Source organism: Stomoxys calcitrans, chromosome 5 (genome assembly GCF_963082655.1).
Source record: "Stomoxys calcitrans chromosome 5, idStoCalc2.1, whole genome shotgun sequence".
Lineage (NCBI taxonomy): Eukaryota > Metazoa > Arthropoda > Insecta > Diptera > Muscidae > Stomoxys > Stomoxys calcitrans.
The window spans coordinates 161,015,793-161,030,438 of record NC_081556.1 but is presented as its reverse complement, the minus strand read 5'-3'; the positions used below and the strand labels follow the sequence as shown (position 1 = coordinate 161,030,438).

General features: G+C 39.7%; 1 protein-coding gene across 1 annotated transcript; it reads left to right on the top strand.

Moving 5' to 3' along the window:
• Positions 1 to 3,391: 3,391 nt before the first annotated feature.
• On the top strand, positions 3,392 to 8,888 carry LOC106084579 (uncharacterized). The gene is made up of 5 exons (XM_013248378.2): positions 3,392 to 3,648; positions 3,722 to 3,887; positions 3,948 to 4,047; positions 4,103 to 4,312; positions 8,029 to 8,888. The coding sequence occupies exons 1-5, from the start codon at positions 3,541 to 3,543 to the stop codon at positions 8,852 to 8,854; spliced, it is 1,410 nt and encodes a 469-aa protein (XP_013103832.2). The 5' UTR covers positions 3,392 to 3,540; the 3' UTR covers positions 8,855 to 8,888.
• The last annotated feature ends 5,758 nt before the right edge of the window (positions 8,889 to 14,646 follow it).

Sequence of the window (14,646 nt, the reverse complement as noted above, 5' to 3'; positions counted from 1 at the left end):
CATGCCAAGTAGGGCCACGCACATCACACCCACACAACACACTCACCTTAATAGTGGTACTCTTTCTCTTGCATCATTTGCTTCTCTTACTCTCACCACTAATACTCCCACCCATGCCTTAACATTTACACCCATAACGAATGCTTTAGAAACAACAATAATTTGCTGTGTTTATGTTTCTTCATCTTTTATTGAAAATTAAATCGTCATTTTCATGGCTTTTCTTTAAGGAAGATGAATTTTCTTATACATTCGTCGCTTATCTGGAAAAATATGTTTCGATTGATGCAAATGCAAATTTGCTCATGAACATTCCATTAAGAAATTGGGGCAAATTTCTCACAAATCAATGAGTGCTGTCCGATTCAATTTTAAGCTCAATGATAGGGGACCTCCTTTTTTATAGCCGAGCCCGAACGGCGTGCCGCAGAGCGACACCTCTTTGGGGAGAAGTTTTTACATGGCAAAGTACCTCACAAATATCGCCAGCTTTAGGAAGGGATAACTACCGCTAAAAATATGTTGATATAAACCCAGGCGTTCAACGTCATAGCCGGACATGCTAACCTCTGCGCTACAGTGACCTTTGATTGATGCCCAATTCATTAAAATCCTTTTAGCTGTTTGTACGTTATTTTGTGGAACATAATCGCCTTTATAAAACCCTTGGCCGTTTAATAACGTATATTATTGTCTCTGAAATAAAGAGGTGTAAAAGTCGTTGCGTGTGCAGATGATGTGCCTGTTGCGGATAAGGAAAAGTTACCTGGTACTGCAAAAACTGTGGGTGCAACTCATGCACAGGGTATATACTTCAGTTGTTAGACCTATAATGCTATATGGTGTTGTGGTCTGGTGGATAACTCTTCAAAAGATTACAGACTATTCAATACGCAGCCGGATGGCTGGGTTATTCATCACAGCCCCACTGAAAACGACATTATCTGGTGCACTGAGTCTAGTTATTATGGTTATTGCTGCTATCACTGCTGTGAGGCTAAGGGAGTTTTCAATTTGGACACTATGTTATCCTTGATACAATGCCCGATGTTCCGGGTAGTGTGGATTACACATTATCAGAGCTACTAATGATGCCAAAGTACTGTACCACTATTGGTGACCGAACCGATCGGGTGGTTCCAAACTAGATGACCAAGTGGGCTTTGTGGTGAATTCTGACGAACTTGGTCTGGTCATATCGAGAAGTTTACCCGACCACTGTAGTGTATATGAAGCGAAGAGCCTTGCAATTAAAAAAGTGGTGGAATGGTTTCTAATCCCCAAAGTGTCATAACGACGGTTGGAATAAATATTTTCTCAGACAGCCATTTCTGAATTCAAAAACCGTTCTTGATTGTCGCAGTTCTCTCAACCAGATGACTGAACAGTTGAAAATTCAATTGTTGTGGGTGCCGCATCACAGAGATCCCGAAGTAGTTTCGGGCAACTGGAAGCTGTGGGTATGCTTCTCTAGCGATAAGTAAGCTAAGTCAACAGGATCAGGCCCAAAGGGCAACGAATGACAGATGGTCACAAAGTGGGGGTTGTTAACACTCCAAAATTATATGGCCCTATCTAGACTTGAAAAGGTCTACCGCTTTGCTGTCGCTGGCTAGAACAGATGTCTCACTGTCTGATCGGTAAACCTGCTGATAGCCTGAATGTTTCAAGTGACGACTTCTGTACAAGCTGTGAGGACGTCGAGAAAGAGGAGACTATCGTGTCCCGCACTGGTAGGCAGAAAGAGTTCCACTTTAAGATCTCATTTCTATGAGAACTTAATCTTAGTAAGAGGATGTGAACAAGTTGGCGGGCTTTTTAAGAGATCTGGATGGTTAAACGGAAGGCATCTTCCTTTTTTGAGTTGGAATAGTCATTACCAAGCCAAGCGGGTTTTGAGTGTCTCGAAGAGCTGATCATCCTTCTTGTGCCATCCTTTATTTCCTCTATATGCGATATAACAAATCTTACAATTGCTATTTTTGACTATCTCCGGAGGAACAAATCACCCTTTCTGCCATTCTGAGGTTCACATCAAACTACAATAGTAGTCACTAATATTTTTGTTTTAATAATTAATAATGGTAACGCATACTCGTACTTATCTGTTGATGATACCAAGTGGAATCGCACAAAGCCTTCCACTCTTTCTCCTCCTCCTCCTCCTCTTGCTCCTCGTTTAATTGAAGGGATGGGGTGCAGTGTAAACTAGAGCCCATTGTCTGCCATTGTTAGACAATAAAACCCCATGCCAATTAAGATGGTGCCAATGAAGGTGCGTTAGAACCGTACGACAAGTGAATTTTCCTCTTAAGGCCCACCTGCCCACCCAACGAAACCAAACAAAGTGTCTCACCTTAAAGGAGAATTACTCGTACATCAAATTGAACGCTAATGATAATGACATCGACATAGAACGACATGTGAATGCCATCTTCACAGTGGGGCAATCGCTAAGAAACACGGTGAAGAAAAGCTTGTCGATTTTTTTTATCCAGTTTTTCATCTAACATGCATGGATTAGATGTTCTTTACACATTAAAACTCGGATATGTTATGTTAAGCCATCAAGGTGAGCAGAAACATGCAGCAGATGATTCCTTGGACAAATTGCATTGAAAGACAAAACCATCTCACGGCACACTTCAAGGCAATAAATCTGCATAAATAGCCCTGAAGTGAATTAGCGTTGGCAAAATAGGACGAGAGTGTTTGGGATATAAAACTTCTCTTAAATCTCTGCAGATCAGAGTTCGTAGCCGACGTTTCTTAATGAGTACAGGAATTACTAACTATATCGTGAGAATATACGAGGAAAACCCTGTTAAAAATTCATTAAAATACAAACCTGGAAAAGGGTGACGAATACGAAGAGATGAAAAAGAAAAAAAAAATCCCTAAATAAACATGTTCACATTTTATACAAGATCAGTTAGAGCAGACAACATCAAGTTTAACCATAGGACTGTTGCTTTTATGCTACTTACAAAACAATGTTCGCCATCATTTCAATCGCACACACAATAATTGCCGCCCACTGTGTCTCCCCATGTGAACGTGTGTGGCCCAAAGCTGCAGCACATGCACAATTACTGTGACACTGCTGACAGTGTCCACCAAGCAATTTCTCCATATGCCTTTGAGGGGTTGGGAGGCAGGTTGGGGTCTTCATGTTTCCCTCTCAAAAGCGAATGTTGCAAATGCTGTTACAGCGTTTGTTTTCATTTTCAAAACAGTGGTGCTTGAAATGAGAAAAAGATAATAAATATGGTCATTTATGTATGTGCGCCTCTTTGTCCCCCTACTTCCTCGGCCCACCCCCCAGGCCACGACTATGTTTACGATGGAACGAGTGCACAACATCACACGGGGGCGTTTAAGCAAAAAATCAAATAAACAAAATACTTTTCCAAGTATCTTCCGACGGTGCACACGGCAAGCATTTGCAACAAAGAAGACGGACGCTCCATGTGGACGCTGTAACATTTGCTGGCATGAAAGGATCCGAACAGCAGTTGTCGCCCCACAGCCTCAATCGCAATGTTGATTAACGACAACCAGCGCCTGCAGCGTATTTACTTCCTACTGTCGGGAGTTGTGGCGAGCAGCCTCCTCATCTTGACCTATGTGTCGCTGTTAACAAGAGCGGTAGGTGGTTTTTGTTCTGTCAAGCTAGCCTTCTCTTCTCCCAACCGGACTCATTTGGAATGGTTTTCTCTAGGAAGAAAACTTGCAGAATGACATCCGGATCATGCAGCTGTCTTTGGATTTTGTCAAACCGACTTCGTTGGTATGGTCCTACAACAACAATTGGCGTAACATAGGCCACAGTGGGATGAAGCACAAAATTTATTCGGCTTACTTTGATCGTCGCACGGACATTCTGGGTGAGCTTCAAGAGGAGAAATACTTGCCTGATTGATCTTACCGTTTGCTCTGCTTTATAGACTATCCGTATGAATCGGGATCTGGTGTTGGTATTGGCTCCATAAGGATCATTGCCATACTGCCTTTAAAATTTCGCGAAGAGGTTACGTGTACTTTCAGGTAAGTCATTGGCGATACTCTAGCTGCGCACCATCTGAATGCGTGTTCTTCATAGATCAGAAGATTTTACCTTGTCAAAAACGAAAGCCGAAAGCCTTAGACCTCTAAAGGATCATCATGATGCCAAATTTGCCGCTTTTACTATAGTGTGTCCTCTGTATAAGGCAATGAATGAAAGTCTGGTAGTGCGTTTGCCGCATGCGGTGGCCATAAGCTACAAGTCGAATACACTTAGTCAGCAGAGTCCAATATTTGTGCCAATAAGGTGAGTGAACTACTGAAGAATTATGAAACCAGTCAGAATGTCATATCTCGTAGATAGCCCTCACAAATATCTGCAAATTTTGCTTCCGAACTATTCTCTCAAACAACAGATTTAATTTTTTTTGGTTCAGAAAAAAAAAATTTGTAAAAGTGTTCTACTTATCTCCCGATCTCCCGATTAATGGTTCCCCATTAATGGTTCTGGCCTATGAAAGACCTACTTTTCAACCGATTATGCTGAAATTTGGATCTGTGAGTTGAGTTATGCCTCTCAAAGCTCCTACCGAATATGATCCAAATCGGACCATATTTGGATGTAGCTGCCATATAGACTGCCATAGACTGATCTTTCGATTTTGGGTCTTGGGACCATAATATCCATATTTGTCATCCTTGTCATCATAATTTTGCTGATCTTGATAATAGAAAGTTATTAAAGTCCTCTCTCGAAGCAATTTATGAATCCAATCTTATCAAATTTGGGTATCGCCTTTAGAGCTCTTAATACTATTTTAAATCGATATTTGGTTAGTAAATTGTTTTTGTAGGTTTTCTAGGGGTATTATAACTTAGTGCATTTGTTTGTAACACCTAATGGGAAGAGAGATAGACCGATTGATAGGTGCAACGATAGACTCAGAATCACTTTCTGATTCGATTAAGCTATGTCAGCTGTCTGTCTGTCTGTCTGTCTGTCCGTCTGTCTGTCTGTCCGTCCGTCTGTCTGTCCATGTTAAATTGCGTAAAAACTACAGGTCGCAATTTTCATCCGATCGTCTTCAAATTTGGTACAGGCATGTTTTTCAGCCTAGAGACGAAGCCAATTGAAATTGGAAAAAGTCGGTTCAGATTTGGATATAGCTTCCATATATATGTTCGTCCGATTTTCAGTAGTAATACAATAAAATGGTCATTTGTTAGCCGATTCTCTCGAAATTTAGCAGGAATGATTTTCTTATGAATTTCGACATTACTGGTGAATTTCATAAAAATTGGTTTAGATTTGGATATAGCTCCCATATATATGTTCGTGCGATTTGCAGTAATAATACCATAAAATGGTAATTTGTTAACCGATTTTTGTAGGAACGACTTTCTCTTGACTCTCGACGTTATTGGTGAATGTTATGCAAATCGGACCAGATTTAGATATAGCTCACATAAATATATATCGCCCGATTTTTACTCCTAGAGCCACTTCAAGCGCATTTATTGACCAATCTTCCCGACATTTTGTACAACGCTTTCATCGACGACTTCCGCAATGTCTATAAAGTTTGCTTGAAATCGGTTCAGATTTAGACATAGCTCCCATATATATGTTCGTCTGATATGAAGTAATATTGCAATCAAATGGTCATTTGTTAATCGGTACTCTTGAAATGTTGCATGTATAATCATAATAATCAAAAAAAACAAAACATACTGCCACATTATTTACATCCCAAACTAACCAACTCACTCTGTTTATAACCACCGTTACTCTGAACAACAACAATTTATGAGAACAGATGCAGTTTTTAATTTTCGTCTGTAAGGTTACGTTAGGTAAGGTTGAAAAGAGGGTGCAAATATTAATCTGTCCCATGCCCCTATAGACATACACCTAAGCCAGTAATCGGCTTAGGTGTATGTCTGTTTTGCTCTCCTAAAACTAAAAAGTAACCTCTAAAAAGAAAATCATAGTTAGGAATTCCGTGCTACTTACAAAATCCTTAATTGTTTTCCATACCACGCCCCTAAGTTGGTTCATGTCTGGTATTGTGTCCCCACCTAAGTGCCGATATCTGTTAGACGCGAAAGCCGGGCAATGACGTAGGAAATGCTCCAAAGTCTCATCATCTTCCCCGCATGCCCTACACATGCCATCACTTGCCGCACCGATTTTACATAATTGAGCTTGTAGTCCTATGTGTCCCGTTATGATACCAATAGCTGTTCTGACCTCCTTCTTCTCCCTTTCAGTAATAGGCTTGGTTTCCCACGATCTGGATCCCCCCATAGGATTTTCGTCGTCCTACCGACCGTTTCGCTGTTTCACAGTGTTGCATGCGCATTTATCGTCCACGCCCTTAACTCGGACTGCGTCGACTTGAAAGGATTCGGGATAACCAAGTTTATTGACGGCAGTCCTCTGGCCTTCACCGCCAAATCGTCTGATTTTTCATCCCCCCATTTCTCCGCTATGGCCCGGAAACCAAACGATGCGGATTTTGCCATCCTTGGAGAAGGCGTTAATCTCCTTCGTACACTGCAAGACTTTGCGCGACCTTACCGTCCTGGTGGTTATTCCCTTACTGTCCGTAAAAATCTCAGACCCTGGGTTCTCAATGTAGACCCCGAGGCCCACTCTGTTGTCTAGCTTTGATCCATCCGTGTATCATGATCTTCCATATGGCAATGCTAGGATTCCATCAATTCAAGACTGTGCCGCTGATAGCAGTGCCTCACACTCGACCTCAAGGTTAATCTCAGGTATCCGATTGGAAATCTCTTCCCTTCCTTTCAGGTTTCCTATCGTCGCCTAGAATACACCGCTATTGTATGAGCTGCTCCCATCCTCAATCCATTCTCCCATCGCCTTTCGTCAGTAAACAAAAGAGAAAAGGCATTGCCAAAAGAGATTGGATTTGAGCCCCTGAGCCAAAACTACTTGACATATTGAAACCAAATTTCACATTTACAGTAATAGGAAAGTTCTCTATCAAATTGCATCCACAAATTTACATTGCGAATATGATGACATTTGCCATGTTTGGTCAGGGTCGTGACACTGTGCGGCTTGCGTGTAGTGTGTAATTGATTTTGACAATTTTAAAGAATATTCATATAAAGGGTGATTTTTTTGAGGTTAGGATTTTCATGCATTAGTATTTGACAGATCACGTGGGATTTCAGACATGGTGTCAAAGAGAAAGATGCTCAGTATACTTTGACATTTCATCATGAATAGACTTACTAACGAGCAACGCTTGCAAATCATTGAATTTTATTACCAAAATCAGTGTTCGGTTCGAAATGTGTTCATTCACCGTAACGTTGCGTCCAACAGCATCTTTGAAAAAATACGGTCCAATGATTCCACCAGCGTACAAACCACACCAAACAGTGCATTTTTCGGGATGCATGGGCAGTTCTTGAACGGCTTCTGGTTGCTCTTCACTCCAAATGCGGCAATTTTGCTTATTTACGTAGCCATTCAACCAGAAATGAGCCTCATCGCTGAACAAAATTTGTCAAAATTTGAACACATTTCGAACCGAACACTGATTTTGGTAATAAAATTCAATGATTTGCAAGCGTTGCTCGTTAGTAAGTCTATTCATGATGAAATGTCAAAGCATACTGAGCATCTTTCTCTTTGACACCATGTCTGAAATCCCACGTGATCTGTCAAATACTAATGCATGAAAATCCTAACCTCAAAAAAATCACCCTTTATTTATTTATGGGGTCGGTGATAACAATTGGTTAGTGGTTAACTTATTAGCTTTTCTTTGGTATTTGCGAAATATTGGCATATTAATAAAATCTGTCACATTGACAATTGAATCTAAAAACAATTATTTTTATATGATAAACAAAAAAATAAAATGCAAGAATGAAAATCTGCCGGCGATAAATCTCCGCCAATTCTCTTGCTTTCCTTACTTATTACCTAAATCAAACCATGTCCATTCATGTCTTGCAACAATTGATCCCTTTCTCGTTTTTCAGCTATCCCCGTGACATGAATCAATTGTTTGCCAAGTCAAAGCCAGTTCTATCCATTTGTGTTGCTCCGCTGGAGGTTAACTCCAGCAATGCTCTACGCATAGTAGAATTTGTGGAAATCTACCGACTTTTGGGAGCGGGACATTTCTATTTTTACTCCATAAATACCAGCAAGGAAGTGGGTAGAGTATTGGCCCATTATCGCAATCAAAGCCTAGTGGATGTACTCCCATGGAATCTGCAAGATCATCAGGACGATTTGTTTGCGAACGGAACGATTGCCCAAATTAATGACTGTATTTATAGGGCCATGACTGTTGATAACTATCGCTATGCTGCCATTGTGGGCCTGGATGAAATTTTGATGCCCCTAAAGCACAATTCCCTAATGAAGTACTTATTACAGTGCGATGAAGGTCTGACGGCTTCGTTCATTTTTCGCAATGTCTTTTACTATAAAGCAGACCGGGCGGACACTTTCAGCATTCCCGACAAGATACAAAATCGCCAACTATATACCCAGACAAAGGTGCGACGCACTCTGGAAATTTTGCCTGCCCACACAAAGAGTAAATTCATCGTCAACACCCATGCCTCAGTGGATATGGGTCTTGAGCGCATGTGGCGTGCTGCCCCCGGCTACACAGATCGCATTCTGGCGCCGACTGTGGGACTTTTGTTCCATTACCGTGAGCGTTGCATCAATTGCCGCATGATAATGGTGGTGGACTATACAGCAAGGCGATATGGTTCTCTGCTCTGGGATCGTGTGGACAACACATGTCTGCAGACATTCCTAAAAGACAAAGGTGTTTGTCCGACTAAATAGGTAAAATAAATATTTGAGTTTCTGTTATAAAAAATTTTTTATAAATTAAATAGGCAAAGGAATTATAAAAGCCTTAAGGTGGGTATTGAGTTCGGGGGTTCTCGGTGAAACTCTCTATAAAAAAGTAGTAAAAAAAACATATGAAAATAAATGCATCCCAGGCCTTAAACACAGTTTTGTGCCGAAGTCAACACTAATTGAAACCCAAATAAATAACCAATCGAGCAGCGCACAGTCGTTCAAATGGCAAAGAAGTGGAAATAATATATAGTTTGCTGAGCAGTACAAAATGTTCTAGACCATTGTAGTGGATGTCATTGGCAACCAAGATAAATTCATTTACAGGTAATGGCAGTTGCCCAACAACAAAATATTGAGTGGACTATCTGTCAAAATCAGTGATTAGTGCAACTCTGATTTTGGGCATGTTACAATTGGCGCCATTTTTCCTTGTTTGTGCATTATAGTTTCAACTAACATACACACCCACACATCCAAAAACTCGTTGACAGATGGTGCACTTCGCGAGAAAAAATTGTACTCAGCTGTTTACGGTACACTACCTGGTATTTATGTCATGATTGGCAACCATTTATTGTTACCTGTTTGAGATATCGTCTTTCAAAGTCTATTATATTAGACCTCATCTTCCTCACCTTTCTGGAGGCTATAACTTTTAAGATACTGAACCCATTTACATGTCAAAAACAGGCTTATAGGAAGAAGGCATTTGACAACCAAACCAACATTAAATTGTATTTGAATTGAAAGCTAATTGGAATGTAGAGAAACATTCTTATTTGTGTGTTAATAATTCACGAGCGCATAATTTTTGATACATATAATCTAAAAGTATTTGCAAAGCCTCAAAATATGAACAAATCTTGTTTCGCACCATGTGTTTCTCTCACTTGTGGATGTGTAGCACCATTTGTTTAGAAAGAACTACGTTCTTGTCTTAAACCACCAAACCAAATAAAGGCGTCGACTGCAACGCATACAAATGATAATGAGAGCATGCTGTTGACCCTTCAGTGCCCAAGTACTGATTGCGACAAATTTGGTATGAATACATGCCGCAGTCGTAATTAATACCAGCGTCTATCATTCTTCACAATCGAAGATTTATCGAAATTGCCTAAAAATGTCAACAGAGAGGCAGATGAAAACCTCTAGCCAATTCAGAGATTTGTTTCCCCATTAAAACTTTATCATGTTGTGCGATGCCGAAAACGCCCCCAAGAATTGCTAGGCAAGCGGTCTGTCCGAATCAGTTTCCATCGAACGACTTAACTACGCGGACGCTTTAAAATAAGTGAGAAAAAAATGCTAAAATTCTGTTCATTAAAAAGACGCAAAGAGGCGACCAGTGATTTGTTGCCAGCTCTAAAGCCAAGATCATCGCTCACCAGCTGTCAAGTTCTGGATTTGCTCAAACAAAGGAAGCCCATCATTTTGGCACTAAGCAGGTGATTTGTGGACTTGATGCTGACATTAAAGCAAGCTCTGGTTGAATGTAGAAATTTTTTTTGAACTTTTTAGCCATGTTCCTTGTTGCAAAGAACAAAAGCAGCTACTTCCCGCTACATCAGCAGGCGATGACAAAGGTAAGTTTGAGTACAATATGTATGGACTTGGACTGCAAGCAGACAATAGGGGGTTTTATGTAACATAACTCTCTAAACGCGCATTCATGTGTTCGGCAGTGCTGTGGTAATGCATACGTGAGGTGGGCCATGCACAAAATCGTAGATATTCAAGTTTGAGTTTCCCCGAGGTAGCACAAGTTGGGGACCTCAATTAATTGCACCACCAAATCATTGGTTAAGAGTATGTGAAAGTGCTACGCTACTAGAAGTCCGATGCATGCTAACATTCATCCGTAATTATTTCATTCATTGGAACAAACATGGCAGCTGGCCAATAATTAAGGGAACTAACCCCATAATCAATATTCCACATGGTTTAAGGGGACCTCAAGTTCTTAAATCTTCTACACAAATTAAACAATTATTGTTGAATTGTCACGAGCACCAGCATCTTTTCCAGCAAAAAGTGCTCGAAGATTTCTGTCTCATTAACTTTTTTTTGCTAAATCATGTTAAGACAAGTAAATAATGAGTTTAGTTCAGCCGGGCAGAAGTTGATATACCTCCTTTAGAGTGTATTTTTTTTAACGCATATCCTTCATTATTCCTTTTGATCCCAATAAGCAAAATATTATGTCGATCGGTTAACAATAAGACTTGACGCCACGGAGCTCCGCGGAGTTCAAGATTGAAAAAAGTGCAGTTTTTGGGATCCATTAGAGGATTTTGCGTCTTAGAATTTAATTTGAGCACAAAGTAAAGATTTATTTGTGGTTTATTGTTAATTAAACACAATGAGGCCACCGTAGCGCAGAGGTTAGCATGTCCGCCTATGACGCTGAACGCCTGGGTTCGAATTCTGGCGAGACCACAAGAAAAATTTTTAGCGGTGGTTTTCCCCTCCTAATGCTGGCAACATTTGTGAGGTACTATGTAATGTAAAACTTCTCTCCAAAGAGGTGTCGTACTGCGCCATGCCGTTCGATCTCGGCTATAAAAAGGAGGCCCCTTATCATTGAGCTTTAAATTGAATCGGACTGCACTCATTGATATGTGAGAAGTTTGCCCCTGTTCCTTAGTGGAATGTTCATGGGCAAAATTTGCATTTGCAAACACAAGTTTTGACCTAGAACCACTACTTTGGCAGTTAATAGCGTACCGGTTGACTCAGAATTACTTCCTAATTCGATCTGACATGTCCGTCTGACCGCGAGAGCGCCTGTCTGTCTACCCTTGTTTTGTAATCAAGGTATAGGTCGCATTGGTAATTCATTCATTGGGTACCCACCACCATACCCTAGGTGTAAACCCCATTTCGTCACAATCCGGTGAAAACTGGATAACTTAAGCACCCAATTTCTGCACGGACATTGAGTGGTCTAATATATATGTCACTATTCAATTATGTAGAACAAAATATTGGTCTTTATGGCAGATATATCCAATCCGACCCCCTATCGGCAGATCGGTCTATATGGCAGCTATATCTAAATAGAGTCCAATCTGAACCATATTTAAGTCGGGTGTCAGGAGGCCAAAAATAACTCACTGTTTCAATTTTTAGCGAAATCGGTTAAAAAATAAAGCTTTTATGGGCTTCAGACCCTTTATCGGGCGATCGGCAGCTATATGTAAATATAGTCCGATCTGAACGATATTTGGGCAGTTGTCGGGAAGCCTTAAACTACTCACTGTTTCAAATTTCAGTGAAATCGGATAGAAAATAAAGCATTTATGGGCTTTAGACCGTTTATCGGCAGAACGGTCTATATAGCAGCTATATCCAAATGTGGTCCGATTTGGCCCGTTCAAGAACTTAACCAGCGTGCATCAAAATACGCATCTGTGCCAAATTTCAGATCAATATCTCAATTTTTGAAGGCTGTAAAGTGATTACAACAGACGGACAGACAAACGGATACTTTGTAGGGTCGGAAATTGATATTTTGATGTGTTGCAAACGGAATGACTAAATTAATATAGTCACTATCCTACGGTGGCGGGTATAAAAATGGATGGTATGCATTTTTATATTTGGAAAAAAAATCTCCTTATAGGATGAGACGGTCTAGTCTTTATCAATCATTGTGTTCGGTAAGTTTATGCCGTTATTATTTCTATATGAATTCATTTAGACTATACTAGATATGGATGTTGATAGCAAGACTAGAATATCGGTTTGGTTGTGAACCGATTTATATCACACTCGACATGTAGTATGTTGGAAGTCTGAAACCGAACTTGACATGCTAACTTCTAGCCAAGTCCGATTAGAAATGAGTCCTCCGGGTGTTCAAGAAGTCAATCCTAAATAGCAGTTTATATGAAAGCCTTTTCTAAAAATTGCCGCTGCAATCCCAACCAATCCTAATCAAGAAGAAGTATTCTGTCATAAGTTGTAGGTTGGCGTGCTTTCGGTAAACGGACGAAAGAGTATTTATGCAAAATGCTACCTGAAAAATATGTCAAACTTTGATTGTCGTAAAATTTACGTAAATTATTTCACGCCTAAATTTTATTTTAAGAGAAGACTTTGTTTATGCTTATATATTCGTTATACGCAAATTCTTGATTTCAAATTTAACCCATTCATGATTCCAGTATAACCAAACGCTTTACTATATCAACTAAAATCTCTAATAAAAAAATTTTCTTTTTGTAAATGAAAAATATGTTTGAATTTTTCCTCTGTGGGGATTCCTTCCCCAGCGTTTGCTTTAAAAGAGAATTTACATACCATTTTCAATATGATCAGTGTCCATATTAAATACACCCACCCCAATTTGTCAAAACAATAACAGTCAAACAGTCTGCATCGGAATGTTTTTGTGCGGCCAAATATTCAACAGCTCTTATACACACAAACACACAGCCATGTAAATACATATGGCAAATAGCGTCACATCGGGTCTCAGGGTTTGCGACCCATCGATTTGAGAATGAATGAATGAGAATGAACTCTTGCATTTAAATGAGTGAATATGTATGTACGACGAGTGAGCGCCGAGAGCAGTCGGACTGTTGCCGTAGTAATAATGTTCTCGCACTACTATCTTTACTCTACCATGCACTTATCATTGATAATGAAGCGAGCAATAAAACCTATCGGATTTGCTGTTCGTGCCGTTCCGAATGACCCAACTGAAGAGACTAATTGCACTACCAGTGTGGCTATTGAAGCGCTATAATATGAGAAACAGCGTAGTTTTATTAATACTTATAGCTGTTTTCTTAAAGCTGGAGAAATGCTTAGGTTTTTTAAACTGACAACGGAATAGAATAAATTGTGAAATTTAATGATAATGAAAAAAATCACTGAGATGCGACAACAAACCGTGATGATCACGATTTCATATTTTTTATAGTAGTCAAGGCAAAAAACTGGGATTTGAAGGGGAAAAGAAATATGTTCAAGGAAACGCTGGCTTAAAGTATGAAATCCGTTGTTGTACCTTACACCGCTATTGTGGTATAACGTTTTAAAACTTAGTGCATTTGTCTGTAACACCCAGAAAGATTAGGGATAGCCCCATTGATAAGTATACGGATCAACTAAGAATCAATTCCTGGTTCGATTTAGCTATGTGCGTCTGTGCGTCTAGTGGCAATTGTCATCCAGCCATGTTTCAATTTGGCACAGGCAAATTTTTGACCTAGAGTCTATTGAAATTAGCATCACCTTTTTCAAAATGTTGAACAATGTCTTCTTCTATTTGGATATATGTAGGGCTCAACTGTTCTTTCGTTCGATTTTGACTCATACTGCAATACAAAGTAACCAGGCCTATTAAACAACTACACAATGAACAGATTATATAGAACTACTCCATAATGAACACATGATAACTTTAACTAAATTTAAATGGCAACAGAATATAGCGCTTGCCATGCAAACACTGCTCATTTGTCAACCAATCTCCCCAAAATTTGGCACGAAAGTTTCTTTTATAACTCTACTGATCACTAGTGATTTTCATAGGAATCAGCACATATTTAGATATAGCTCCAATATATATGCATCTCCCGATTTTAACTTCTACACCCAGAGTAGTTAACCTGCTGATATGACCAAAAACTGTCTGCTGATATTAAATAAAAAATTTTAAATGAATCCATACAATAAAATATATAAAACAAATTTACAAATTTTAGGCCCTGATTTTTTGTTTAAAAGCATAAATATATAGAGCTGGCAAAATATCG

Bases quoted from the DNA above. Each gene is read 5' to 3' on its own strand.
- LOC106084579 (XM_013248378.2), top strand. From the start codon at position 3,541: ATGTTGATTAACGACAACCAGCGCCTGCAGCGTATTTACTTCCTACTG. The intron at 3,649-3,721 runs GTAGGTGGTTTT...GGTTTTCTCTAG, and splicing joins TGTCGCTGTTAACAAGAGCG to GAAGAAAACTTGCAGAATGA. The intron at 4,313-8,028 runs GTGAGTGAACTA...CTCGTTTTTCAG, and splicing joins CCAATATTTGTGCCAATAAG to CTATCCCCGTGACATGAATC.